Genomic DNA, 21,990 nt, shown 5'->3' with positions numbered 1-21,990 from the left:
CCAGAAGAATTTCGAAAAGAGAAATGGACTATTGAGGACTGTAAAGAGTATATCAGAAAAAGAAGGGAAGGGAAGGGTAGCCAAATGGTTCCCCTACACCAATTGATGCAGGGAGCGAAACTCGATATTACTGAAACGAAACAAGTACAGTTTATTGTGCAGTGTGATTGATAGGAGCCATCTGAAGAGTATTTAAACAGAATTAAGGAGTTGAAAATAAAGGAAGCGCAACGGGAGTATGCCCGTATAACCTCAAATCTTCGTCCCCACGATACATCCCTGCATCTACGTGAGGAGTTGAAAAATCCTATGGACAATGCGTCCAATGCATTTGGAGCATTATTTGGCGCCATAACAGTCGGAATGTTTTTCTACTATTGTACTCGCAATATTATGAAACCCCAGGTTTCGATATCTCTCTCCATAATATGTTTTGGGTTAATGCTTATTTTGGAGGTAGTTCTTTTAATGGCTCGTTTTTATCTGAGTGATCATCCAGATCCCTCTTTGAAGAAAGATAAATCCAGTTGATGATCGTTTGAGATAACAAACAAAGATATTTGTGAATAGAACTTGTATTATGTTGTGGTTATAACAAGAAACGGACTATCCTGAGTTGTTCACGCCAGTTTTACGATGGTTACACAATCACAATGGTAATAATTGATAAAGAGAAGATGAATGCGATTATAATGTGTTCTGCCTCATTATAATCGTCCTGTAGCTCTCTTTGAACTAAGCAAGCGTTCAATACCAACTTAGACGTTCCAAAATAAAAGAGGATGAAAGCCTTTTTTTCTCTGTCCTATATGAGAGAAAAGAGTATTTATTGTGATACTATTGAATCTAGTTATTTTAAGGGACATGCAGATCAAACTATGTATAGACTTTGATAAATGAACAAAGCAGCAGATAATCTATTTTCTATTTTCTGTGTGCTGTATTTTGGAGTAATATTGATCAATACTCAAAATCGATTGTTCTTTCCAAATTCGTCAATTCTATTTTGATGTCACTATTACTACCTTATCAAGGTACAGAAGGGAAGAGGACAAAGTGAATCACATCCAAAAGGTAAAAGAAACGATGATAAAAGAAACTGAAAGTGAAGTGACCGAATAATCCTAAGGGAACCATAAACATACATTTTCAAACTCTTTGAATTCGTTATATAAAAAAATAGAAAGTATACCCTCTGCTCTTGCCATATTGCATATATTTGTCACTTGGTACATTCCCTTCATGTTGAAATGTGTGGATTCATCTAATATTCGTACGGAATCATGAAATATAACACAAATATGAGATTCAATTTAAATGAAGTGTAAAGGTTAATTCCACAGTGATGCCATTTGCTTGTGAATATATCAAGTTTGATGATTAAAAGTCAATACCCCCCATTTAAATGACAATGAAAAAAGAGTTAAGTATATACTCACTAAATATCCAAAATTCTGCACTTTTTTTGTATAATTGTAGTTTATTATTTTTTTAACGGATTAAGATGAGTGATTATCCTGAATTATTCAAAGAATACAGTGAATACATCTCCTTGATAAATAGCCTTCAAAGCAAGGATCCTGCTTCACTTGCTACAGCCTACTGGCTTCGCTGGTATTGGGTGAAGGCGTGTGGAGATATCTGGACAGCCTCAAATAAGTCCGATTCTAATGTTTTTTCATAAATTTTGTTGTTAAGACTAGGCTTATAGATATTTGTCAGATCAGATTGATATTGTGTCTAAAATAAAGTCTGGGAATCCTTCCCTTGCTGAGAAGCCTGGAAAGGATTCGTTTATGAAGTATGTTGCGGGCAAACGAAATATGGCTATGGATCTCGAAGGAAGACAGCAATATCAAGTTTCTCTAGTATGTTTCCCTTATATTTAGGAAGCACTATCTGTGTATAATGAACTTATGCTTTTGTACCAGGCTGCCTCTAAGATTGTTCCTGAGAATGCAGATAATTGGAGAGTGTTGTCTAGGAAGACAAAGAGTCGATTCATTGAGATATATAAATGTCTAAAGGCTGGCACTCCTGTGCCCAGTATGCCTCTGACCAATTCGGTGATTCGTCCAGGATCCTCATCATTTGCCCCTAGCAATATGGGTAATTCTAACTTCCCTGCTGCTCCTAGCAATCCGATTTTCTCCTCTGCTCCCAGTAATCCCAGTTTCCCTGCCGCTCCCACTAACACGAACTTCCCTGCCGCTCCTAGCAATTCTAACTTCCCTGCCGCTCCCAGCAACCCGATTTTCTCCTCTGCTCCTAGCAATCCCAGCTTCCCTTCTGCTCCTAGCAATCCCAGCTTCCCTTCTGCTCCTAGCAATTCTAACTTCCCTTCTGCTCCCAGTAATCCCAGCTTCCCTGCCACTCCAACTAATCCCAGCTTCCCTACTGCTCCTAGCAATCCCAATTTCCCTGCTGCCCCTACTAATCCCAATTTCCCTGCCGCTCCTAGCAGTCCTTCCTTCCCTCAGAACAATCTCGGCAGCCCTTCCTTCCCTACTGCTCCCAGCAATCCCAACTTCCCCGTCAGCGCTCCCTCCTTCCAGATGGGGAATCAGGATCGTTTCAATGGCGGCTACACCGGGTTTGCCGAGCCGTCGAACTACTACAACGTCGCTCATAGCGCAATCCCGATGCATCCGGAGGAGCCGCAGCCCGGCCTGCGCCGTTCTTGCTCTTCCAACTGCGACAGCTCTGCGGAGCGAACCCAGTTCGATGATGTTCCGCTGCCTGGAGACAGTCGCGACACTTGGGGCAATCAGGGCAATTTCCCGCTCAATGGAGGCCGTCCGATGGGAATGCAGAGCGACTTCTCCAGTGGAGGCAATCCAATGGGTAATTTTGGCGGCAACCGCATGCCGTCGTATGGAGAGAATAAACAGCAACAGTTTGGTATGGGAGGGAACGGCCAGTCCGCTCCTTCGATGAATTTTATACAGGACTTTGGCGGGCAGACGACGATCATCCAATCCGGACTGAAGAATCGGCAGACAGGAGTAGGGATGGAGAGATGGGTTGAGGAATAGTGGGAAAACAATGTCGAGGAAATGCTGAACTATTACAATCAAGAGGCAGAGGAAATGGTGAAGAAGAACAAGCCGAAACTCGCGAAGGCGATCTATGAAGCGATGATTAACGCCTGTAATTGTAGGAGAGGGAGAGGCAGAGTGATGTGTAGCGGATCGAAGATTTGCAAGCTATGCGGATTCTTTCAGACAGTGTATTGCAAACTTGAATTTGTGATGTGTTTGTTGAAGTATGTGTGGTGGATGGAATCCCATGAACCAAACGTTGCCATTTCTCCTTCTGATTCTCTTCGATCCCTGTCAACTCGTTCTCCATTTGCCATCTCCAAATATTCCTTTCCTTTCCATTTCACACAACTGCATTATCATCAACAAACACTTCAAAGACAGTACAAACCCCATTTCTTCTTTCTTATTCCTCCTTCGCCTTTCCAGCGCCCAGACTCAACCAACGCCAGAACGGAATCACCACCGTCACCACCGCAATGGCTCCCAGAATCGCGTACTCCATCTACCCATTACCTCAAACAGCACACACTCTACCCAGAACGAACTCGCCAGACGCAGATAGTGCGCTTCCTGAAGGATCGGAAGTGTTCCCAGAGAGGTGGACAGACCACGAGCATGCGCCACTTCCTCGTCCTTGTAGAAAGCGTACTCGTACATCGCGCGACCCGTTTCCAGATAACCGAACTGGCGAGGAATAGCAGTCACGTTCTTCTCGAACTTTTCTCCACTACCCATCACCCTTTCCCCTATAGCAAAAGCCTACGCAGGAAGCTCTTCAATCACAATAGGGAACTCCACATCAATATCGAAGCCCTCTTCCGGCCACTGGTCAGTAATCGTCACATTGTACACATCTCTACCGGTAAACAGCCCCACAAAATTATACTCTTCACCAATGTTATCAATGCGGTACATAATGGTGAATTCGTGGTTACAACCAATGTAGTTGCTAGGAGCATCGAGTCCCTACGAAAAATCGATTCCCCAGCAAATGCCTTCCTACCTTCTCCATAATCAAATGAGGAGCGCACTGAGCCAGGGCAAGAGCAAGCAGAACAACGATGGACTTAAACTACACTATTATTCAATCTTGCCACAATTACCATGATTTAAAAAAGTAGGTAGATTACGATACTTACAAAAATGACAAAATCTCAAACTCTCAAACCCATAATGAAAAGTTAGGAGTCCAATAAGTGGTCGATGGAAGGGAGAAGGCTAGGCATACTTACCTGGCGGGGATTTGACTGCGATCAAGAAGGCAGTTGATCTGGAATGGAGCAAACCATAGCACTCTGGTGTTGTGAAATTCCAAAGGTCCTTCGGGATTATTACCGCATAATTTTTGGATTTGGGAGTATGCGCTTGCGCATCTCCTGCTCTTTTAATCGAATTTAGAAAAGAAAAAACTATTTCTTGAATCAACTATCCCAGTTTCACTTTCCTTATCACTTCTTGCCTTTCATAAACTGCTTCCTATTTCCAATTACTCACTCATTGCTATTTCCATTATTACCCTTGCCATCATCCAATAATTCAATTCATTCCAGACTTTACTTACAAAATGGATGCTGATTACTATTCGAGCGCGATCGCTCTTTTAGAAAATGCAGCTGCCGAGTTTAAGCGATCTGTTGATAAGCAGATCGTAGCTTTTGAAAATGAGCAAAAGCTTCATGAAGAGACAATTCGCTCAATTGATGGTTAGAAATTGACTCATAATTAAAATATCAGAAAAAATCGCAGCGCTACAGCAAAGAGAAAAGGAACTTCTCGAAAAGAAGAGTTTAAAGGATATAGACGTATCAGATAAAAAGAAAGAAGCAGACAAAATAACAGAAGAGATTAATTCCTTAAAAGTAATCGCTCTTTTGAAAATCGATTGGTAGAGAAGAGAAAGGGAGCTGGAAGAGGAAAAAGAAAAGAGGCAATTTGAATTCGAAGAGAAACGACGTCGAATTGCCTCTCAAACTGATGGTAGTATTATTTCGTGTAATTTAGAATAGAATTAAGCAAAGAACGAGTAGAAGGTGACGACAGTAAAGAACTGACAAATGGTTTGCTCTTTTACTCGCAGAGGCTGCAAATGTTCTTAAACAAAGGTTCCAGTTCGTTCTTACACCTAGCAATAGATTTGGAAGGAATTCGTATTACTTTCCGATGCATCGATCGTAATCATCCAAAGAGACGTTTTTATGTGGTCCTGAAGATAAATGACGAGGAGAAGTGGGAACGTAAGAGTGTTTATGGAGAGTTTCAGATAGTGCTTCGAACAAAGCCGTGTTTAGAGAACGAGAGCGCGCTGATGAAGCGGTTAAATGAATCGAACGACGTAAACAGCTTTCTTCGCAATGTCCGAAAGTCATTCAAGGCGCAATATTGTAACGATGTGTAGCTAGCTAGCTTGTTTGTTTGTTTGTTTGTTTGTTGTACTCACCTGCATTTTTGATTGCATTGGTCAAACAAACACAGCAATACCACAACTAATTTAGAATAGAGACATGTAAGTTCCGAGAATGGCTGCGAAAAAGCCGAAGGCAGTCAGCAGCACATCCAGAACGGCGAGTGCCTTACGCTCCTTCCTAAACAGTACAAAATGGAGCATTGTCGGGAAAATGAAATTCACGAACGAGGTTGCGGACGCTCCTGTAATCGATACAACATTGCTGAACTTTGGCCACACGTACGCAATGACCGTCATAATTACTAAAGGCACAACTCGGGCGGCGATTCCAGCCCCATCATTGATAAAGATGCTTCCGTTCACCTCGCGCGGATCTGCTACGAGCGGTTCCTCCACGTTGACGATCTCTTGAAGCGTCGACTCTTTGTTCTGCTGCTTGTCCGCTTCGATGGCCGGAGGCTGCGTGAGATCCACGGTTTGATCGACCTTCTGGCCGAAGCAGGCGCGGAACCAGGAATCGATGGTGAGGGAGGAGGGATAAACGATAATGGGAGTGATGAGAATGAGCATCAGACAAAGAACGGCCGAGGAAATGTAGAAATAGGGCGTCTGAGGCGGGATGTTCAGCATGATGAACACGTTGATTCCCTCCTCGACCTTGTTGAACGTCAGCAATCCAAGGATTCCCATCGCCACATACAGCGACAACGCGAAGATGATGCTGATGCTGATGATAGGAGAGATGCGTTCCGGGTGCTGCATCGATACCTGCACTCATAAAGGAGATCGAAGGGATACATAGGACGACGGAACCAGGCAGTTTACAGCCAGACCGAAAGATAGCAGACCGAAACATTTGCCGATTTCGAAGGTGCTGTCGACATGGAGGAATTGATTATCCCAGGAGAATCCGTAATAAACAGCTCCATAACTACCATTGTTATTAGATGAAGAGAAAGCAGAGTACATGATAATCACAATGCAGCACAGAATCATCACAATAACCGATCCAAGCGAAGCGAAAGAAATCGATCTAGAACTTAGAATCGGTTCAAAAGGGTACCTCAAGCTTCGGAGGAGACAGAGGGGGATCTCTATAAAAAGATAGAGAATGGTCCAGAAGCGATAATCCGTGAAGAGCTTCCACGAAGGATCCCAAGGCATGTCCGCCATTGAAAACCCAAACGAGATTTGATAAGACAATCCTGCTCCATACAACGCAATCACGTACGCTATATCGAGGGAACGTGCACCAATGACACCAAAATTCTATGAACTAAAAGATCCAGTGTGTAATAACATCACTCATTAATTTGAGGTATGGATCAGTCCCTTCCTTCATCTGAACAGGCATACTTTTAGTAGCTTCCACAAGACAATAGCTACAGTACTTGGTCCAGAAGTATTGGAGTACGATCATAGTCATCGTCAAAGTAACTCCTACCTGGAGGATCAGACTATTGCAAAATGCTTACATGGCGGAAATAGTATGGGAGGGCGAAAAGCACGACCCCCAGATTCGTCGTTGCCATGTTCAAACATGTCTACAAATGAGTTTTCTGTGCTGCCTCGACCTGAAAATCAGTCGTCAACATAGATGCTTACAGAAAATAGTGATAATCGCATAATCAATCGAGATGACGCAGCCAATTGTCAACCATTGTCATTTGATAATCATGGAATGACTGTATAGTGGTCCCCTTAATGAAAACACATCATCGTTTTTCACAATTTTGTGTTTATCAAACCACGAATGGGGGAAAGAAACAACTCTTCATAGAACAAACACTCATAAAAACCATAATCACTAAGCAACACGATTTCCTTGAAACTCGTTCATTCTTTCTTTTCCAATACACCAACCATCCATTTATCTTCTTTTTCTTCTTCTCGGACCTCTCGCTCTTTACAGCGGGATGTTTCCGTGCTTTCTCCAAGGATTGGTCATCTTCTTGGTCTGGAGGATCTCGAGGTCCTCGCAGAGTCTTCTTCGGGTCTCGGTGGGCTCGATGATGTCGTCGATGAATCCTCTCTGGGCGGCCATGAGCGGGTTGGCGAAGTTGTAGGCGTACTCGGCCTTGTTCTTCTGGAGATCCTTTCCTCGGAAGATGATCTTGACGGCTCCCTCGGCTCCCATGACGGCGATCTCTCCGTTGGGCCACGAGTAGTTGCTGTCTCCGCGCAGATGCTTCGAGGACATCACGCAGTACGCGCCTCCGTAGCTCTTGCGGGTGATGACGGTGACCTTGGGCACGGTCGCCTCCGCGTAGGCGTAGATCAGCTTGGCTCCCTCGCGGATATTCCTCGGTGCTCCTGGTTCACGCCGGGCAGGAAGCCGGGCACGTCCACGAACGTCACCAGCGGGATGTTGAACGCGTCGCAGAAGCGCACGAACCGCGCGCCCTTCACCGAGGCGTTGATGTCCAGGCAGCCCGCCAGCTCCAGCGGCTGGTTCGCCACCACGCCCACCGTGCGGCCCTCCATGCGGGCGAAGCCCACCACGATGTTCTTCGCGAAGTCGGGCGACGTCTCGAAGAACTCCTGCTCGTCCACCACCAGCTTCACCAGCTTCTTCATGTCGTACGGCATGTTCGCGTCCTGCGGCACGATGTTCGCCAGCGCCGGCTCCGCGCGGCTCCGCGGGTCCGTGCACACGCGGCTCGGAACGCCGTCGCGGTTGTTCAGAGGCAGGTAGTCGTAGAACGTGCGCATCGCGCGAAGCATCTCCACGTCGTTGTCGAACGCGCCCTGCGCCACGCCAGACTTCTTCGTATGGATCGCAGCGCCGCCCAGCTCCTCCTGCGTCACTTCCTCCTGCGTCACCGTCTTCACCACGTCCGGACCCGTGATGAACATGTACGACGTGTCGCGCACCATGAAGATGAAATCCGTGATCGCAGGAGAGTACACAGCGCCTCCAGCGCACGGACCCATGATCAGAGAGATCTGCGGAATCACACCCGACGACAGAGTGTTCCGCTTGAAGATCTCCGAGTAGCCAGCAAGAGAGTCGCAGCCCTCCTGGATACGAGCACCGCCGGAGTCGTTCAGACCGATCACCGGAGCACCCACGTCCATGGCCTTGTCCATCACCTTGCAGATCTTCTCAGCGTTCGTGCCAGACAGAGAACCTCCCAGCACAGTGAAGTCCTGAGCGAACAGGAACACCAGACGACCGTTGATCGTTCCGTGACCCGTCACAACACCATCGCCAGGGTAGTTCTGCTTCTCCATACCGAAATGCACGCAGCGGTGCGCCTTCAGCTGGTCGTACTCGCGGAACGAACCCTTATCCACCAGCAGCTCGATACGCTCGCGAGCGGTCAGCTTGCCACGCTTGTGCTGAGAATCAATGCGCTTCTCGCCTCCACCAATAAGGGCGCTGTGGCGAGCTTCAGCAAGTCTTTCAGTGAAAGGCTTCGTTAAATCAACAGCTCCGGCGAAACTGCGCTACACCATCACACTCACAGATTCAAAATCGTACAGCAAGAGTCACAGCACGCTTCGAAATCATAGAAGGAACAGATGCGAGCATTCTTTGGGAAAACCTAGAATGGGAGAATAATGGAGAAACAGGGAAGATGAGTGAAGGGACGACATACAGCTTTAAGGGACCAACTTGTTATGCATGTCGAATTGTATAAAAACGATTATTTGAAGACGAAATACAACTTATTCGGTTTAACTTGCACGAAATCGTATATACTATTGCGTAATACACAAGAAAATGGAATTGGAGCGGGTATTTGAGTAGAATTTCTAGACTGAATATAGACATACAATATTTATATAGGCAAGTAATGAATACATGCATTATAGTATAAAGACAGTGATTAGAAAACGATGGAAAGAGCCATATGGTCATTATCAATAATAAGTCAGATATACACGGCTATCTGCCCAATTGGTTATAAAATATATAATATACGCTAATTAATATCTAATTTCAATCAATGGTAAGTCTAAGTCTTGATGATCAAGGTAGCACTTAATCCACAATTGCCGTGTCGTGTCAGAACATTCTATAAAAGAAAGATAGAGAAATCATAATTTTTTTATTTCCAACATGGGAAATAATAAGAAATACAGAATTCCTGTATAGAGACTTGACTTGCCGCCAATAATTTATAGAATACTACTATTGGTTTTGATGTTTGCACCGATTGCACTCATTTGTTTATTTCTCACTGCCATTCTGACCATATTCCATGGTGTGGATTTGTGTATGACAAAGAATCTGATGTTGTGACGAATGTCAAGCATGAGTATACTATTTATTGTATTCCTTTAGAGCTTGATACTACTTAGGTACTCGAAAAACAAAGAAATATCTGGATATACAATACCAGTTTTATAACAAATCGTCTATTGATGTCAGTATTGGTAAGAATCGCTGTAAAATAAACTTCAAATGTCTTGATGAAAATACTACCTATTACTTTTTTGAAGATGATGATTCTAAGGCTGAATTTAGTAGAAAGCATCCGTTAGAAAGTAATAGTGAAGTATTATACAAAAATCCAGATTTCCATGTAAAAGATAAAAATATCGTGACCAAATTGGCTATTAAGCTGAAACTCATTGATGCACACCATTGTCCTGGCTCATGCATGTTTCTTTTTTGGATTTATAGAGTTGGTAAAGGGCGTGTATACAAGCCAGATTTATACATTTATACTGGAGACTATTGTTTGACGGAAACGATAAAAGAACAATTGCTCAATCTGAGAAAGAGTGAAGATGTGAAAACAGTAACGATCGTAAATGATAATACTCGAACGAGTGAAGAAGATCACGGTTTACCGACAGCTGACAAAGCAATCGCGAAACTGAAGGACTTCATTGAGTTCCATAGGAAGAGATTTAAGACACTCATCACTGTAAAGATTGGTGCTGATTGGGGAATGGAAGATTTGTGGATAAGGTTGGCAAGGGAATACAAGACATGTCTTTATGTGGATGAAACTACATATCAACAAATTCTTAATTGTATGGGTGAGGACTATCACAAGGATATTAGGAAAGAACCCAATTGGAAAAAGTGGTATATCAAATATTTCAAAATGAGAGTGAGGTATTATATTAGGCAGATAATAATGAATAGATTCGAGCTCACTTCAAAGAAATGGATCCCCCAAAAAGAAGAAAAAATCCGATTACCGGAAGATACATCATATACAGTTGCAGAGGACATTATTGCTCCCAATTTTGAAGACAAGCCCACTCAAGAATTAGTTGAACCAGAAATTATTTACGTCATACCAAATTTCAAAAAATGTTATTTGGATAAAATAGGTGCACCGTACAATCGTCGTCTTGATCTTCGATACTCGAATGATAGTTTTTACAATTATAATATGTAGAAAGCATACAGCACGCAGTAAGTATACAGAGCTGATTCGTGAGCTTCACGTTGATCAGGAATATGATCTTGTGGAACATAACAAGAAAGATCAAGACTCATTGCATTCGATCGCTCCAAACGAAGAAAGCTACGAAGACGCACCTTCATAATATTGTGAATAGGAGCGGCAATTATCAAGAAACCATTGCATTTGATGATTTAGATATGATAGTAATATACCAGTGTAATCTACTATTTTGATCTGGTATATTTCTTAATCTTTAAACAAGTTCAATGGTTTTAATTCTGTTTGTGATAGACATAGTTGAATATTCTGTTTTAACTCTTAGTGTATTTTGAACCCTATATTGCGTTTCTTAAAGAATAATGTTAGTATGTTCTACTGAAATTTACAAATACAGTTTATCCACATGATAATGAATAATAATGGACTTTTCACTGTTATGCGTATACATCATTGTAAAACCTACGGATAAACTAACAATGGAGAAGAATAAAGAAGCGCATTAAGATCGAATATAATAAACACAAACCAAAGGTGGAATTATTATAAAATTCAATATTTCTTATTAACTCAATTAGAACAAGCTTCATCATCTTGTTAAACCGATTATTCTTCTCACTAGAAAGGAAAAGTATTAGTAATCAATTTTAAACAATCAAAATAAACATTTATATATATATATATATGATTATGATACTATTTCATTACGACGACGACAGTGTTTTGTGCAAATAATACAATCAAATGTTGTAGAGCCAATTCCTGCTATTAGAAACAGAGTAAAACTTATTATAAGAGAGCGCTTTACAAACTTGTTTTCATTACTCATATTCAAATAATAGAATACTATTGATAAAACAAGAGTAAATACTGCCAAAATATGGAATAATGTGGACGTTATTTCCAGTCCATCCAATTTCATCTTTCCAGGTTTCTTTTTTTTATTCCCTTTCTTCTTTCTTCTCAGTTTTGTAGATAAAGAACTATCTTTTTCCGAACCGTTATTATTATCATTATTATTAACTGCATCGTCCTTTGGCCTAATTTCCATGTCAGAAATCTGTTGGAATGGTCCGTAATACACTAGCCTTCCATTTTTATAAGATTCCATAATATCCCCGTGAAACAAGTGCAAAAGCTCAACCTCAATACCCTTTTCCCATCTACTTATGTGATCAATAACTGAATTCTTATAAAAGTAGCAGACACCGTCATTTCTTCCATGTTTATCTTTGTGGCATATTGATATTACTGTAGCACGTTCACATATCTCATTCCAATAGCCTTCCTTATCTTTATTCTTCAAAATTCGATAGTTTCTCATCCCCTTCGTAAAGAAGCCATTATACATGACATCTCCGCTCTCGTCATACTCAATGCCCAAACCATCTCGATATCCATTAATCAGATAGCCACTAAAAAACAAACTTCCAGACTCATAGTATAATTGGCACTTTCCATTGCCGTTCCCATTCTTGTACGAAAACTGTGCAAATACCTTCCCATCCAGATTCGTTATAACAGCCTTTCCATGCAATTCATTATTCTTCAGTTCTACGACCATTTTAAAACCATGGTGAGGAAATCCTATCTGACATACAGCTTCGTTACTATTTTTCACTGTACTCAAAATAGGAAATTCAGCAGAGATATCATTTTTCCAAATATTGACACCCCCTTTTTTCACCTTTCCAAAGGGATCATCTACACTAAACATATAGGAATAGTCCAGTACACTGCACGGGGTTATTCATTCCAAACAGAGATTTTGCCACTATTCAGCAAATACTTTAACAATGTTTTTTCTCTTATTATTGGTGCATCCAATCAGTTCGCAGTTTGATGTTCTACATCAAACTCGTCCTTTCGTGGTTCGTTGGAAGCAATGTCGGAAGCAAGCACTCGTATCGCTATTGTGGATGGTGAAAAGGTGGGTGCGGAGGGTTTGAGGTGATTGCTAGTGTAAACCTAGCCGTTGCAATTTGGAATGTAAGAGATACTGTCCCCTTGTGAAGATGGGGAAGCTGTGCGTAGAAGTCAAGTCTACCTCCAAGATCAGTTTCATCTCGGAAGAGCTGTGCATTGGATGTGGTATTTGTGTGAAGAAATGCCCCTACAAGGCAATCAGCATTATCAATCTTCCTAAAGTAGGTCAGCGTTGTGAAATCGACCTCTAGAGTCTTGAGAACGAAACGACACACCGATTCGGACCGAACTCTTTCAAGCTGCACAGGTAGGAATACGATCGAATGGTCCAACACTAGACTTCCCACTCCTCGTCCGAATCAAGTGTTAGGTTTGGTCGGAACGAACGGTATCGGTAAGTCGACAGCCCTGAAGATCCTTGCGGGCAAGCTGAAGCCGAACCTGGGTAGCTTCAACAACCCTCCGGATTGGGAAGACATTTTGAAGTATTACCGCGGCAGTGAGTTGCAGAACTACTTAAAGCGAATTCTGTTGGACGATCTGACGGCGGTGACGAAGATCCAGTACGTGGACATCATTCCGAAGCATCTCCGCGGGCAAGTGGAGAAGCTGATCAACGCGCGCGACAAGCGTGGGATCCGCGACTCGATCTGCTCTGTGCTGGAGCTGAACCACCTCATGAGTCGTGACATCGACCAGCTCTCTGGCGGTGAGCTTCAGCGCTTCGCGATCGCGATCACCGCCATGGCGAAGTCGGACGTGTACATGTTCGACGAGCCGTCGTCCTACCTGGACGTCAAGCAGCGTCTGCGCGCCGCCGAAGTGATCCGCTCGGTGCTGGAGGCGAAGGACGGCGTGTACGTGATCGTCGTGGAGCACGACCTCGCCGTGCTGGACTATCTCTCCGACTTCGTCTGCGTGCTGTACGGCCGTCCCGGCGCGTACGGCGTGGTCACGATGCCGTTCAACGTGCGCGATGGCATCAACGTGTTCCTCGCGGGCTTCGTCCCCACCGAGAACCTCCGCTTCCGCGAGCTGGAGCTGACCTTCAAGGTGGCGCAGACGGCGGACGACGTGAAGAAGGGCAAGCGCGACAGTCTGTACGAGTACGAGGCGATGACGAAGACGCTGCAGGGGAAGGGACACAAGTTCGTTCTGCACGTGGAGAAGGGCAACTTCAGCGAGTCGGAGATCATCGTGATGCTCGGAGAGAACGGAACCGGCAAGACCACCTTCATCCGCATGCTCGCCGGACTCATGAAGAGCGACGAGGAGGAGGCTGGCCGCGCCCCGTCCATCCCCGCGCTCTCCGTGTCGTACAAGCCGCAGACGATCTCTCCGAAGTTCCAGGGCTCCGTGGAGGACCTCTTCCAGACGAAGATCCGCGCCGCGTACATCCACCCGCAGTTCCAAACCGACGTGCTGAAGCCGATGAATCTCGACGGAATCATGGACCAGCCGCTGTCCGTGCTGTCGGGAGGTGAGCTGCAGCGCGTGGCGCTGGTGCTGGCGCTCGGCAAGCCCGCGAATATCTATCTGATCGATGAGCCGTCGGCGTATTTGGACTCCGAGCAGCGTATTGTGTGCGCGCGAGTGGGCGAGGAGAGCGGCGGTGAGGCGTAGATTATCAAGCGATTCATTCTGCACGCGAAGCGCACAGCGTTCATCGTAGAGCACGATTTTATTATGGTAGGACGAAGAGACCGCATCATGACTGTAGGCGACCTATCTGGCCGATCGCGTGGTGGTGTACGAGGGACAGCCGGGCGTGGAGTGCACGGCGAAGTCGCCGGAGAGCTTGCTGACGGGAATGAACCGATTCTTGAAGCATCTGTCGATCACGTTCCGACGCGACCCGAATAACTACAGACCGAGAATTAACAAGATGGACTCGCAGAAGGATAAGGAGCAGAAGGCGAGCGGAAACTATTTCTTCATGCAGGATTAAGGGAAGGGACCCAAGGTGACTGATTTGGTTATTATCTTTTTATGCATCACTAATTTTTGTATCCTTTTTGGATTTTGTTTTATCAATTTGGGTTTCACTTTGCTCCACAAAGAGTTCTCGATCATGGTACACAATTGGAGAAACAAATGGGCCATATGTTTTGGAATTGGGACATCTCTGATCTTTAATGTTTTTACAGATACATTGCTGCAATGGGCGAAATAAAAGCATCCTACAAAACGATTCTGGATAGTTTGTTAAAGGAAGAGTGCAATAAACATTGTGCTGATTGTGGGGCACCGGGTGTGTTTTTTGTTCCATTTTAATTTGCTAGATCCACGATGGGCATCTGCAACGCTTGGAGTTTTTATCTGCATCCGTTGCTCTGGAGTTCACCGAAACTTGGGTGTTCACATTTCCTTTGTCCGGTCCGTTTCATTGGATAGCTGGAAGAGCGAGCATATCCGAAATATGCAGAGATGGGGAAATAAGAGGGCAAACGAGTATTGGGAGTACAACCTGCCCAAGAATTATCCACGACCTACGGAAAATAGTTCGATGGCTGCCCTGGAGAAATTTATCAGAGCCAAGTACGAAAAGAAAATGTGGGTTCGTGATAATGACTCGGATTACGATTATTCGTATTCTGGTAGCGACGGCGACACGAAACCTCTGTCTGCCATCAATGTAAATCGTTCAAAGACTGCTCCCGTAACCCCAGCTGTATCGTCTCCTTCCCCCTCCACTCCGTTGCGTACGCGTGCTTCAGGAGGTCTGAGCAGTTTATCCCATCGAAGTGGCTCGCTGAGTCCCATCGAAGACCTGTTCATGAGTTTCACTCTGAAGCCTTCGGCAAATGCTGGGCTCGACAAAAAGGATCGCGAAGACTCATCGCGGAGTCTTCACACAGCCTCCATAGCTGAACTTTATGGACCGAAAAGCCCGCAAGTGGGTGTTAAAACCAATTCTCACCTGTAAAAGAGTTCAGGAGTTCGCTCTTGGAGCATTGCTAAGTAGTGTTATCGTGTTTTAGAACGTGTTTGTGGAACAAATAGGAAATGAGTATTCTTGACGTTTGTATTTTGAAATTCTACACATTAGAGAGGTCGGAGGTCACGTTGTACATGGGTGAAGACGGTTGATGCTGGCGCTTTAGGGATTTCTACAACTCACCATCAACCTTTTCAAAAACTACGTTATTCATTATTTTCAGGATGCTCACTAAATTGTTGGTATCATCTTGTTCGATCACTACACGATTACATGTTCCACAAGAAAAAACAAATTGTCCCGGATTCTGGTTTTGTACGAATATATATAGGAATAGAGCAACACTATATAAGCAAAATCGAACGAAATTCAATACGACTTGGTAGTCACTCTTTTCCATATTTGAAAAGAAAAATGGGTTCGTTATGGGGAATAGAGACAAAATATCCTCCATCAACGAAATGACGATGTTTTTTTTGTTTCCCTCCAAACCGTACAGTTTAATAGTAAGGTCATGGTGATCGTTTTTCTTGTTGATTTTTTGCACTTTTGGGCAATCAGCTAACAAAATGGAGGCAGGTGTTTTGCATAAGAGGTCTTTGAAGGTCAGAGTTCGCCGAATCCAAAGTTCCTTTTTCGGGCTTTCGCTTTAACACTTTTCAGGAGTTGACAATCGCGGTTATCAGCTGTGCAGTGTTTGTGTATTTTACAGAATAAATAATACAAAACGAACTTCCTAAAGCCGACTCTTTCTGCATCTGTAGCCTTTTTAATGGCTATTGCTGTTGCCTGCTTGATTGAGAAATATGGGGGAGCTGTTGGTAGTGTGATTGGAACTGTTCCTTCTACCATTATCCCTGCTCTTTTTATTATTTTATCGGATAATTCGAAGAGTGTAGCTGATAGAGTCAATTCGGGACTAGCCTGTATGTTTGGGATATTTTCTACGAATGTATGCTTTATGCCCGTCTGGAAGGTGCTTCCCCCCAGACTCCCCAAAAAGTGGCCAAATGGGTTGTCGGTCTTAGTTTCTTCTATCGTTTCTCTCTTGGTTTGGTTTGTCGCGGCCATTTTAATTATCTTAATCCAGCAAGCCTTGGAAGCCATTGGATTGAACAATCTTATTTATACGTTTATTTTAGTTATTCTCACTTGCTTCATCGGTGGGTATCTATGTTGGGATCTTCCTCCCACTCCTGCTGGTAAGAACGTAGTGAAGTGGTACATCCATCTGGCTCGAGGTGTGGTCGCCGGAACAGCCATCTTTGTTAGTGGTGTGTTGAGTCAAACCGATGCTGGCATTGCTGCAGGTGCAGCCTCGACCTTCCCAGCCATCTTCCTCACCACCATGGTGTCGGTCTCTTTAGCGCAAGGCGCAGACGTTTCGACCGGTGCAATCGGTCCCATGATTCTTGGCGGAGCTTCTGGAGGGTGGTACACGCTCTGCACAGTGGTGATCTTTCAATGGACGCAATGGAACATGTGGGTTATTTCCCTAATCTCGTTCGTACTGGTCGTGGTGTTTTGGAATCTCTCCGTGTACAAGTTCGTCACGTGGAGACGTGCTGTGACGGCTCGTAAGACGCTGGAATTGGTGAAATCGATGTCAAACGAAGAGGAGCTGAAGGTGAAGGTGGAGGCAGCGATGAATGCGCAGAGCGGAAAGGGGGCGAAGGAAGTGGAAATGAAGGTTCTGGCGGAGGATGGAACTGCTCAGACGAAGAACGCGATGGGCGAAGAAGGGGAGAAAGGGCCGGATCTGGAGAATGGAGAGGGATTCGGAGAGAAGGCCGATGCATTGGCCGATCGCGCGGTCATTCCGCCCTCCGAAAACGAAAGGAGTGGTAGTGCGAACAATGCGAGTTCTGCGAGTTCTGCGAGTTCTGCGAGTTCTGCGAGTTCTGCGAGTTCTGCGAGTTCTGCGAGTTCTGCGAGTTCTGCGAGTTCTGCGAGTTCTGCGAGTTCTGCGAGTTCTGCGAGTTCTGCGAGTTCTGCGAGTTCTGCGAGTTCTGCGAGTCCCGTCACCCCTGTGAACACTTCAGAAATACCCGCAGACACGGAAATACCGAGTATGAACAAGGAAAGCAGTTCGGAGAATGCGAACTAGGCAGGAGGCAAGCGGCGTGAGGAAGTCGAGGATCGTTCTGTCTGTTATCCTTTAAATAGTACTCGTAGTAGTAGTAGTAGTAGTAGTAATATTTTCTTTTGTTGGGTTTGTATCAAACAGAATAGTTCGTTAGGGTTTCGCCAAGGAACGTCATACTGAGGAACTCGCCCAGCTGATAGAAAATGAACTGCCAGGGCGCCATGCGACACATCGTGGCTCCGAAGCCCTTGGTGAGAGCGAGAACGCCTTCGTACCGCACAGTCTAGGATGGAGGGAAATGTTGACAACCACTTTGATGAAACAGTCGAAGCTGGATTTGTAGAGAGGACGGTCTTGGTGCTGCTCCATCATGCGTGTTTTCACTACGTCGAATGGATTGCTCATGCATGTCGAAACAAAACCTATTTCGCACCGAAAGTGCACGGGTACCGCTGTAAATAGACGCGAGCGTGCAGTTTATGACACGACCCATCGCAGTCGAATCCGATGTGTGGAAGTGGCGCATGATCCACTCCTTGCTGCTGTCGTAGCAGGCGATTCCACCCACTGTGAGGAGTCCAGCTCGAATCAGGGTGGGAGAAACACCCGTGAAGAACGCAGAAACCCCTTCTTCCCGGATAATCGTGAAAAAAGCATCGGTCGCATTCTTGTATCGTGGCTTTTCTCCCATCATGATCAAACGTCCATCTGCTTGCATGCGGACTTTAATGAGGTCTAAAGGAAGGGAACACGTTTGTCCAGTGATTCCCGTCGTTAGGGAAACACACAGACGTTTGGGGAAACTGAGGTTTTGGTTTTCTTCTCCCGGATACATTAGACGACGCAGCGGCTTGTAGAAACCTGTGCAAATACCTCCATAAATCACTTGACGCAATGCTGCGGGTCCAACACCTCCAAAGAGTGCCCAAAAACCTTCTTCTCGAACAACACCTGTCATCGTCCTCCAAAGGCCTCTCGACGGTGTTTTCACTCCATTCATAACATTAGCAGTGTTTTGAAGCTGAAGTCGAGTCTTTGCCAAGTCAAAAGGCTGAGTGACTATTCAATTTAGAACGTAGAACAAGGTTGTATACCAGACTCGGTAAACGAAGACGTAAAAGCACAAATTAGCCACCTTTTGAACATCAGGTGGTCGTTTTTCTTTGCTTCTCCACTCCGCATCAATTACGAAATTGGCAAACCAGGAGTACTCCTTTCGAGAAATAGAATGCCATTTTCTTTTTCCCTACACAGCGAAACAATGTTTAAGAAGTATATTTGTGTATACTAATGGATCATCGATAGATTCTACCCCAATGAATTCGTCATTTCCAAGAGTCAAGTAAAAGCATCCGCAGGACGCGGTATTCGGAAAGCGATCATTGAGCAGTATCCGGAATTCGAGAAGTATGCAGATGAGCTGTTCCCCAAGAAGGAAAACGTGGTGGTAGCGAAATGGTAGCTTCCGATCGGAATTGGTCTAACTGTTGTAGCCAGAATCACATCGAGATTGTAATTGTGAATAATAAGCCTCTTTTCTATTCTGTGCGTGATGGTCCCTTCTTCCCAGTCATGCGTGTGCTTCTTCGCGGTTCGCTTTGTATTTGTTATGTTACCGCTAGCTCCTGATATGATGAAGAGCGTTCAGGTCGATAAGGGTGCCATTAAGTTTGTTCTTGGAGGAGCCAATATTATGTGTCGTGGAATTACCTCTCCTGGAGGCCGTCTTCCTGACGGTTTGGAAAAGGGCGAGCCAGTGGTAGGCACTGAACAAAGTTGTGCGAGATAGGCGATTTTTGCTGAAGGAAAGGAGAATCCGCTGGCAGTGGGTGAGATGGCGATGTCGTCTGCGGAGATGTGAGGATAAAAAGATGTGGTGATGTGTAGCAAGGAAAAGAACGAGGGTATTGGTATTTTCTTGGGAAATTATCTGAACGATGGTTTGTGGCAGTGTCTGAACCTTGAGTAGCCTCTAGTTGGATTTGTTTGTTGAATACTGAGTGGTTTGAATTGTTGTAGAATGAATGAATGAAAGTACAAATGAATAGAAAGTATGTGATAATGAATGACTACTGATGATTGGTTTATGGTTTATATCTCTCGGAACTATAAGAACGAATAGTCTAGTGTAGATTGATTGAGTCGATAAGTATAAAAGATAATTATATGGGGTCAACTCTCAGGGTATATGTATATATACATTCGTATATAAAGTAGCAGTGCACATCCCTGTAACAAGCACAGGATCATAAATGATTATGATCGCTAAACAATGTGAGCTTCCATAGAGCCATATGTGCACAGACCTGAACATTTTCTACAACCAATCCTACGATGACCTAATTACCATGCATTCAAAGACTCGACATCACAGAAATACAAAATTATTCATATCTTCTTGCAATATCATTTAGCATTTTTGCGTGAATTCACAAGTTACCCTCCATTTTTCAGCAAGTGATGTAGAAGCCTGGCCATTGCAAGTATAAACTCTGACTTCTCCATTCATATGTTCTAAAAAGTCTTCTCACTTTCCTATTCGCATGTTTCCAAATGAGGCCCTTTTCGCTCTTTATCGGGGTCTATATATTCGCTCACACCTCGTCATTGCTTACTGTGCATAAATCAAGCATATCATAATAACCTGGAAGACTTCTCCATTTCCCTAGTTTAATCGCTTTCTTCAATTCAACTATTCATTTCCCCTATAAAATGGCACAAGCTGCTCGTACAGTATGTCCTATATCACCATAGTCACTATTAGCTCACAAAAGTGGCCATGTGGTCCTGTGGTTTAGGCCTTGGAGTTTATGTATTTAATGAATGTATTTACGATGGTAAGAATGTGGGATAATGCTTTCTAATGCTTTCAGTGGACGGAGGCAAACGTGCGGTAATCTTCGACCGTATTCGTGGAGTCTTGCCTAAGACCATCGGTGAGGGAACCCACTTCAGAATCCCTTTCATTCAGGTCTCTATGTGCGTTCGTGTTGATTCTTAGTACCCTTTCATTTATGATATTCGTACCACCCCCAGTGAGATCTCTACGGAGACAGGTACGAAGGATCTGCAGACGGTGGGTATTTCTCTTCGAGTGCTGACCCATCCTGATGTGAACCATCTTGCAAAGATCCACAGAGAAGTGGGTGCTGATTACAGAGAGCGTGTTCTCCCCTCTCTGGGTAACGAAATCATGAAGGCCGTGGTTGCTCAGTACAACGCTGAGCAGCTGCTCACAGAGCGAGAGAAGGTTTCTCAGCGTATTTCGGAGCTTCTGGAGGAGCGTGCTGAGAAGTACCACATCTTGTTGGATGATGTGTCCATCACTCACCTGGCCTTCGGCTCGGAGTTCAACAACGCCATTGAGCAGAAGCAGGTGGCTTTGCAGCGTGCGGAGAAGGCCAAGTTCGTTGTGGCTCGTGCGGAGCAGGAGAAAATCGTAGGGAAGGTGAGGATGGAGTGAAGAAAAGGCGGCTGTGATCGCTGCAGAGGGAGAGGCCGAAGCCGCCACGCTGATTAGCGATGCGCTGAAACAGGCAGGATCGGGTGTGATCGAAGTGCGCCGAATTGATGTAAGTAGCGTGAAATTGAATCGAGTGGAATTGAATGGAAAGGGAAGAAAGGGTTTGATTGAATGAATGAATTGAGTCAATTGAATGAATGAATTGAGTCAATTGAATGAATGAATTGAATTGAATGAATGAATTGAGTCAATTGAATGATTGGATGATTGAACCATCCATTGAATCAATTGACGGAGTCAGTGACTTGGCAGACCTGCTCACCTCCACGACTCCCTTCATTCCCTTCATTCCTTTCTTTCCTCGCGCCTGGCCTCGCTCCCTGCCATCTCACTCCTTGGCGGGGATCGCTGCCTCGGCGCTACATACTGGAGTCTCACTTTGCCGGCCGCGCTCTCTGAATCGCGTCGCGTCGTCTCCGCCGCAGCCTTCCGCGCGCTGGACCCAGGCCTCGCGAGTTCTTCGCGCGGTCCCAGGGCGCGGGAGAGGGACGGGGAGCCGCACGGCGCGTGCAGGGGAGTGAGCACCGCGCTGCGATGCTGGGCGACCCGGACATTCAGAACCCCCACACTCACACTCTCTAGGCCGCTAAGGAAATCGCGACCACGCTGGCGCGCGCGCCGAACGTCACGTATCTGCCTGGAGGAAACAATAGCCTGCTGCTGGGCATTGGCTCGAGATAGTCTTCTAAGGGTTGTGTGT

The 21,990-nt window shown here is 44.9% G+C and overlaps 12 protein-coding genes; 8 read left to right on the top strand and 4 right to left on the bottom strand.

Moving 5' to 3' along the window:
* Nucleotides 1–1,504: 1,504 nt before the first annotated feature.
* Nucleotides 1,505–3,252, top strand: GSBLH_T00005129001 (uncharacterized protein; the record flags this gene model as incomplete). The annotated part of the gene is made up of 5 exons (XM_013044132.1): nucleotides 1,505–1,672; nucleotides 1,704–1,859; nucleotides 1,890–3,005; nucleotides 3,036–3,156; nucleotides 3,188–3,252. 5 exons carry the CDS (start codon nucleotides 1,505–1,507, stop codon nucleotides 3,250–3,252), a joined length of 1,626 nt encoding a protein of 541 aa, XP_012899586.1.
* Nucleotides 3,253–3,417: 165 nt separating this feature from the next.
* Nucleotides 3,418–4,117, bottom strand: GSBLH_T00005128001 (uncharacterized protein). XM_013044131.1 has 5 exons: nucleotides 4,048–4,117; nucleotides 3,931–4,010; nucleotides 3,808–3,900; nucleotides 3,579–3,771; nucleotides 3,418–3,546 (listed from the first exon to the last, which is right to left on the bottom strand). Exons 1-5 carry the CDS (start codon nucleotides 4,054–4,056, stop codon nucleotides 3,448–3,450), a joined length of 474 nt encoding a protein of 157 aa, XP_012899585.1. The 5' UTR covers nucleotides 4,057–4,117; the 3' UTR covers nucleotides 3,418–3,447.
* Nucleotides 4,118–4,608: 491 nt separating this feature from the next.
* GSBLH_T00006935001 (uncharacterized protein) lies at nucleotides 4,609–5,439 on the top strand (the record flags this gene model as incomplete). The annotated part of the gene is made up of 5 exons (XM_013044130.1): nucleotides 4,609–4,747; nucleotides 4,779–4,903; nucleotides 4,934–5,021; nucleotides 5,051–5,278; nucleotides 5,309–5,439. 5 exons carry the CDS (start codon nucleotides 4,609–4,611, stop codon nucleotides 5,437–5,439), a joined length of 711 nt encoding a protein of 236 aa, XP_012899584.1.
* Nucleotides 5,440–5,532: 93 nt separating this feature from the next.
* Nucleotides 5,533–6,621, bottom strand: GSBLH_T00006934001 (uncharacterized protein; the record flags this gene model as incomplete). Its single annotated transcript, XM_013044129.1, has 3 exons — nucleotides 5,533–6,216; nucleotides 6,247–6,481; nucleotides 6,512–6,621. The coding sequence occupies 3 exons, from the start codon at nucleotides 6,619–6,621 to the stop codon at nucleotides 5,533–5,535; spliced, it is 1,029 nt and encodes a 342-aa protein (XP_012899583.1).
* Nucleotides 6,622–7,190: 569 nt separating this feature from the next.
* GSBLH_T00005127001 (Propionyl-CoA carboxylase subunit ?) lies at nucleotides 7,191–9,000 on the bottom strand (the record flags this gene model as incomplete). XM_013044128.1 has 3 exons in its annotated part: nucleotides 8,933–9,000; nucleotides 7,792–8,898; nucleotides 7,191–7,751 (listed from the first exon to the last, which is right to left on the bottom strand). Exons 1-3 carry the CDS (start codon nucleotides 8,960–8,962, stop codon nucleotides 7,191–7,193), a joined length of 1,698 nt encoding a protein of 565 aa, XP_012899582.1. The 5' UTR covers nucleotides 8,963–9,000.
* Nucleotides 9,001–10,873: 1,873 nt separating this feature from the next.
* Nucleotides 10,874–11,053, top strand: GSBLH_T00005126001 (uncharacterized protein; the record flags this gene model as incomplete). The annotated part of the gene is made up of 1 exon (XM_013044127.1): nucleotides 10,874–11,053. The coding sequence occupies one exon, from the start codon at nucleotides 10,874–10,876 to the stop codon at nucleotides 11,051–11,053; it is 180 nt and encodes a 59-aa protein (XP_012899581.1).
* Nucleotides 11,054–12,685: 1,632 nt separating this feature from the next.
* Nucleotides 12,686–14,701, top strand: GSBLH_T00005125001 (uncharacterized protein). XM_013044126.1 has 6 exons: nucleotides 12,686–12,747; nucleotides 12,779–12,964; nucleotides 12,995–13,050; nucleotides 13,082–14,336; nucleotides 14,367–14,432; nucleotides 14,464–14,701. The coding sequence occupies exons 1-6, from the start codon at nucleotides 12,703–12,705 to the stop codon at nucleotides 14,689–14,691; spliced, it is 1,836 nt and encodes a 611-aa protein (XP_012899580.1). The 5' UTR covers nucleotides 12,686–12,702; the 3' UTR covers nucleotides 14,692–14,701.
* A 202-nt stretch (nucleotides 14,702–14,903) lies between these two features.
* Nucleotides 14,904–15,726, top strand: GSBLH_T00005124001 (uncharacterized protein; the record flags this gene model as incomplete). XM_013044125.1 has 2 exons in its annotated part: nucleotides 14,904–14,994; nucleotides 15,026–15,726. The coding sequence occupies 2 exons, from the start codon at nucleotides 14,904–14,906 to the stop codon at nucleotides 15,667–15,669; spliced, it is 735 nt and encodes a 244-aa protein (XP_012899579.1). The 3' UTR covers nucleotides 15,670–15,726.
* A 727-nt stretch (nucleotides 15,727–16,453) lies between these two features.
* Nucleotides 16,454–17,788, top strand: GSBLH_T00005123001 (uncharacterized protein; the record flags this gene model as incomplete). Its single annotated transcript, XM_013044124.1, has 1 exon — nucleotides 16,454–17,788. The coding sequence occupies one exon, from the start codon at nucleotides 16,454–16,456 to the stop codon at nucleotides 17,786–17,788; it is 1,335 nt and encodes a 444-aa protein (XP_012899578.1).
* Nucleotides 17,789–17,900: 112 nt separating this feature from the next.
* On the bottom strand, nucleotides 17,901–18,985 carry GSBLH_T00005122001 (uncharacterized protein; the record flags this gene model as incomplete). XM_013044123.1 has 4 exons in its annotated part: nucleotides 18,862–18,985; nucleotides 18,218–18,826; nucleotides 18,080–18,189; nucleotides 17,901–18,050 (listed from the first exon to the last, which is right to left on the bottom strand). Exons 1-4 carry the CDS (start codon nucleotides 18,911–18,913, stop codon nucleotides 17,901–17,903), a joined length of 921 nt encoding a protein of 306 aa, XP_012899577.1. The 5' UTR covers nucleotides 18,914–18,985.
* Nucleotides 18,986–18,995: 10 nt separating this feature from the next.
* Nucleotides 18,996–19,736, top strand: GSBLH_T00005121001 (uncharacterized protein; the record flags this gene model as incomplete). The annotated part of the gene is made up of 6 exons (XM_013044122.1): nucleotides 18,996–19,039; nucleotides 19,073–19,225; nucleotides 19,261–19,358; nucleotides 19,390–19,526; nucleotides 19,557–19,624; nucleotides 19,655–19,736. 6 exons carry the CDS (start codon nucleotides 18,996–18,998, stop codon nucleotides 19,734–19,736), a joined length of 582 nt encoding a protein of 193 aa, XP_012899576.1.
* A 795-nt stretch (nucleotides 19,737–20,531) lies between these two features.
* GSBLH_T00005120001 (uncharacterized protein) lies at nucleotides 20,532–21,983 on the top strand. XM_013044121.1 has 5 exons: nucleotides 20,532–20,604; nucleotides 20,641–20,738; nucleotides 20,769–21,206; nucleotides 21,238–21,339; nucleotides 21,873–21,983. The coding sequence occupies exons 1-5, from the start codon at nucleotides 20,547–20,549 to the stop codon at nucleotides 21,969–21,971; spliced, it is 795 nt and encodes a 264-aa protein (XP_012899575.1). The 5' UTR covers nucleotides 20,532–20,546; the 3' UTR covers nucleotides 21,972–21,983.
* Nucleotides 21,984–21,990: the final 7 nt, after the last annotated feature.

The sequence above is a fragment of the Blastocystis hominis genome (genome assembly GCF_000151665.1).
Source record: "Blastocystis hominis, Singapore isolate B (sub-type 7) whole genome shotgun sequence assembly, scaffold_9".
Lineage (NCBI taxonomy): Eukaryota > Bigyra > Opalinata > Blastocystidae > Blastocystis > Blastocystis hominis.
This window is presented reverse-complemented; position numbering and strand designations above follow the sequence as displayed.